This window comes from Patella vulgata, chromosome 6 (genome assembly GCF_932274485.2).
Source record: "Patella vulgata chromosome 6, xgPatVulg1.2, whole genome shotgun sequence".
NCBI lineage: Eukaryota > Metazoa > Mollusca > Gastropoda > Patellidae > Patella > Patella vulgata.
The window spans coordinates 6,584,324-6,589,747 of record NC_065884.2 but is presented as its reverse complement, the minus strand read 5'-3'; the positions used below and the strand labels follow the sequence as shown (position 1 = coordinate 6,589,747).

General features: G+C 35.3%; 1 protein-coding gene across 1 annotated transcript; it reads left to right on the top strand.

Moving 5' to 3' along the window:
* Positions 1 to 502: 502 nt before the first annotated feature.
* Positions 503 to 4,142, top strand: LOC126824205 (sulfotransferase 1B1; the record flags this gene model as incomplete). The annotated part of the gene is given in 4 exon segments (XM_056101684.1): positions 503 to 566; positions 1,560 to 1,850; positions 2,955 to 3,055; positions 3,939 to 4,142. Coding segments are annotated over 4 exon segments (660 nt in total), but the record flags the coding sequence as incomplete, so codon positions are not given.
* Positions 4,143 to 5,424: the final 1,282 nt, after the last annotated feature.

The following is a 5,424-nucleotide window of genomic DNA, read 5'->3' as shown; positions in this document are numbered from 1 at the left end:
GAACTGTTCGGCAATTTAATAATTTAATTTAAAGATGGATAAGCAAGGCTAAGACCCATATGACCAGTACGGTAGTTGCACACATCTTGTCAAAATAAAATAATATCTTGTGATAATAAGAATATTTTTTGTTCCATTTGATTGACCCCAATGGTCTTCCGTAGTAGGTCGTATATCTCCGCCGACTGGGAAAATTTCCCCCGTAATACAAGGCATGGCGAATTTCCATCTACATTCGCCCGGTTGTGATGCAGAAAGGTAGGATGATAAACCTTATATTCCATTTCCTGTCCAAATATCCAGGTAAAATATTGATTATTGTACGTACAGATCAACTTGATACATCAACATTATTAAGATAACGGACCAAAATGCTGATGAGGGAAAACCAATTGTAATTAAGGATAAGTCCGGAAATGAATTGACACCATATGAACTAGACGGGATACCTCTACCAATATTCCCAGAATCATTTACAGGCAACTCAACTCCAGCCCATTTGTAGAAGCTCAGAGAAATGATCATAAAAGATGATGATGTTATTATATGCGCTTATCCAAAAGCCGGTAAGTTCGTTCTTAACTTTCTTTAGTTAATTGTAGTAGGCCATTTAACTTCATTGAATTTCATTTCAATAAATTTGTCGATCGCCAAAGTATTTTGTACGCTTGACCCAATGCCGTACATAAAGTATCTGATGATATAAAAAGCAGAATTTCCAATAGGAATTTAACTCATAAAATGGTCCAGTTCCATTCATCAGTATTTACAAAACTGATGAATTCAAAATTTGTCAACATTCAGTTTCCACTGTGATTTCTTTATGATTGAGCTCGGCGTGATTTTGGGGACTTCTGACTTGATAATCACTCAATCATCTTTTAGAGACATTTAGTAACTGGATAGAGCAATAAACTATCACACATACTTATAGAAGAACAATTACTTATTTATTTATTTTATTCTCTCAACGTTTTCAAGCTTATTTAGGCGCTTGAAAACGTTGATAGAATACTCTCCGAAACGTCACCTAAATAAATCAGTAATTGTTCTTCCATAAGAATATGTTGTATTTTATCACTCAATCAGATTGTGGGTTATTAGTGATATTACGGTAAATCCACATGATTAAGGATCGCGTTCTGATTTTACGGTAGATCCCCGTGATTGTGGACTACTACTGATTTTAAGGTAGATCCCCGTGATTGTGGATTACTACTGATTTTATGGTAGTTTCACATTGTTGTGGGTTTCTTTTCAGTTTACGGTATTTCCACATGGTCGTGGGTTATTTATCATTTTACGGTATTTTCACATGGTCGTGGGTTATTTGTCAGTTTACGGTATTTCCACATGGTCGTTGGTTATTTATCAGTAACGGTATTTTCAAATGGTCGTGGGTTATTAATCAGTTTAAGGTAGATCATCATGATTGCGGGTTACTTGTCCTCGATTGTGGGTTACTTGTCAGTTTAATAGGGGACATACCATTTGTATAATATAAGTCACATAATTATTTTATAGAGGACCCACCAATATTATTGTACTATTACCTTCAGGTACTCATTGGATCTGGGAAGTGGTTCAGATGTTGAGAGGTCAAACGACCGAATATCACAAAGATATTAAGGAGAAACAAATGATAGAAGCTGCTAAAATCGAGGGTATAGATTCTGAACCATCACCACGAGTTCTCAATTCCCATTTATGGCCGCGACATTTACCTAAACAAATGTTTGAAAAGAAAACCAAAATAATTTTTGTCAATCGTAATCCTAAAGACATATTGATATCTTTGTTCTGGCATTACACCGGAGCAGAAAAAGAGAAATTGGTTACCTTGGCAACTTAAGTGATTTTATTGACCTCTTCCTAAATAAATGATGTAAGTACTAGAAGAATTAATTTTATTTGTTTGTATGTATGATTCCAACTGAATACAAAATGCCCGGATTCAAACTAATCCCCTCCCCATCGTGTAAATCTGACTGAAGCTCATGTTTGCCTTATCACCCTGAACGTGTACCAAACCTGGTTAAAGCATGAAATTAAATTATCCCCAACTCCACCGTGTACTAAACCTGATTGAAACTTGGACTTAATTAATTAATTTATATTAACCTCACGAAATACTTAACCTGATGAATTTACGGCCGTGTAAAAAGTGTAGTTTAATGGTTCAGTGCGAGACATTAAGTAATGTATTGATATTGCACGAGTGCGTTAACACGAGGGCTATATCTATATATTACGGGGGTGGGGGTGGGGGGCACCAATTGAATTCCAGCTGTCAAAGGTGTGCACCGGGCTGCGGTTTTACTAGAGAAGTTGCACGAGCGACCAATACGAGAACGAAAACGAATACTTCATCAGTTTGTCTGCTGACACACTCATTTGACAACGCGCACTACGCGAGATAATCGTAAGTGCAACCCGAAATCGGTTTCCTTCTATTTTCTCACATTTTCTGCCCTCAAATCACCTCGATAATGCGTTATTTCTAATCTAGAGTATACTCTCTTCCATTTTGTTAACTTTACTGTGTTTACTGTGTTTTTGTTGACAGAAAAATCGATTTACTGTGTTTAAATCTGAAAAGAATTTTTTTCTATTTTTTTTTTCTTTTTTTTTTTTTTTTTTTTTGCTCTGGGCCCGGAGTCCGAAAGTGGCCTATTTTACGCAAATGGATTTCTTCGGCACGATTACGATTCGTAATCGTATCGATGCGCGACCTGTCTACTGGCGAACCATCCAAACGACTAGACGCTGTCCCTCCTTTTCAATTCGTTATAAACATATAATATACATTATTACATATAATATACATTATTACATATAATATACATTATTACATATAATATACATAATATACATTATTACATATAATATACATTATTACATATAATATACATTATTACATATAATATGTAATTTTTAAAAACAAATGGTTTCAGTACTTTATGGACTATGGTATGAATATACCCTAGAATGGGAAAGGTTCCTTAAAACAACTGAAAATCCAGTTTACGAACTGTCTTATGAGGACATGCAACAGGTATGTTTTTGTTCTTATGGTTTAACGTCCGCTTTCACCTAGGGTGCGGGGGCGGATCCAGGAATTTTTGCAGGAGGGGGTTTGCCAGGTTCCTCAGAAAATGTATCCCCACCCTCCTCGGCGTGAAATTTTTTTGAGAAATACATGGTCTCTTTCGTCATTTTAGTGTATATATACATACACATTGAGCTTTTTAAACAGAGAAATCCAACATCCTGTTTGACGTCAATTTTTATTATGAATTTCAATTTTATTGATGCAAAGCATTAATTGTGATATCACATATGTCTATATCATTATCTCGCGCTTTGAGTGCCCATCCTGTCGCATCATCTGACGATAAAGGATAAAGGACAATTATGACACTTTTCTCATAAAAAATGTTATTTTACAAAAGAAATTATGTAGCTGAGCAGAGGGGGGGGGGTTACCCCCATTCCACCCCACCCCCTCTGTATCCGCCCCTGGGGTGATATCACAGACAATTCTTATTGTATTATATTTAGCGCGTGCGTAAGGTTCTTTCCTGTGGAAGGAAACCGGAGTACCTGGGGTTAGCCCACGAGGTTGAGAAGGGAACCTTACATCTAAGCCCTATACGCTCACATCGGAAATCGAAACCTAAGCCAGCGGTGACTGGCTAGCTGAAGATCGAATATCAACTGTTGAATAATATCCGTTCAATAATATCGTTTGAACTGTTGATTAATACGGTATGAGCTGCTGAATAATATCACTTATAAATAATATTAGCTGTTGAATGATATCAATTGCTGAATAATATCATATTAACTATTGAATAATATATCAACTATTGTATATTGTTGAAAAATAGTATCCCCGAAACCAACACAAACATTAGCCTATGTTGCATTTTCTTCAGAATCCGCTACATCATGTGAAAGAGCTGGCTAAATTTCTTGGAAAAGATGTCACTGATGAATTAGGTAGGGTTATAGTAGATGCCTGCTCCTTTGATAAACTTAAGAAAGCCAATGACGAAGTGAAAGATGACTTTCTTAAACCTTTGTTCAAGGAAGGACAGTCAATGTTTAGAAAAGGTAGGAGTAGATTATTGTCTCCTTAAAGGACAATATTATCAGATATGTGATAGAACTGGTTAAACACGTTCCAAATATAATTTTAACACAGGGATGATCATTGGTACGATAGATGCGTAGTGACGATTTGAATAAACGGAAGTGATGAAAGCAAAAAGAAAACATGAGTTATCCTTCTATGTAACTGACTAAAGTAACGAGCAATAACAGATACACGGGCTCACTAATAAAGACCAAAAGTTGTTATATGAGACTGTGAGAGGATATCTGGCAATTTATAAAAGGAATTGGCTGTCACTAGATGAGAGAAAACGACGAAAATAGAAAAAATCCGCGCATTACCATTTTTTTATTAAACATACATTCTCCCGTCAAAAGGCAACACCTCATAACTCATGTTTTTCTTATTTTGAGAAAACAAAAGAAAACGAAATGCATGAATATTAAACCCCAGCTTATCCATTGATTTGACTATTGAGTTACTAGGTTTTTCTGTGGCCTACTAGGCAAATGAAGGAAGTTGCTAGGTTGTGTCATGGCTGTAACTGCTTACAAAATCAAAAGATCGGAATATCTAGTACAACAACAGGAAGCACATACCCTAGTAACGACAAATTTGGTCCTAACTCAATTTTGATAAAAAAAAAAGTGAGTTACTAGGTTTTGACTTTTGACGGGAGCATTATGCAAGGGCTACATATGCCTATTTCAAGTCTTTCTTTAGGCCCGAAATGTTATATAAACTATTAATTAGACATTTATTAACAAGACAAGACCATAATTAACTCTCGATGGCATCGGATACTCGATATTTTAACTAGATTAGAACGGTTCGCCATTTAAAAAAATTTAATTTAAAAATGGGAAAGCGAGGCTAAGTCTCGAATATACCAGTGCGCTTGTTACCACAATGCACACATCTTGTCAAAACTACAAACACTGATAACTTGGCTCAGGATGAAGTAATTTGAATGAAATTTTTAATATTTTCATTGTACATTATATATTCTAGAACTATTATAGCAAGAATGGTCAACTCTTTATCTAAATCTTACATAATGTATCTTTAAGTATAGAATGAATACAAACGTGTTTAATCAGTTCTTTCACATATGTGATAATGGCTGACACCAATTTTGTCCTTTAAGTTCTAAAATAGGAATGTGATATTTCATAATATTGCCTTCTAATTTGTTTTATTTCTGACTTATTATTATTATTATTATCAACCTGACAGTAGTGAAAGGTCAACGGCCGACTTTTAGCACAAGCTGACACGCGTGACAACTAACTTGCCACTTAACTTTT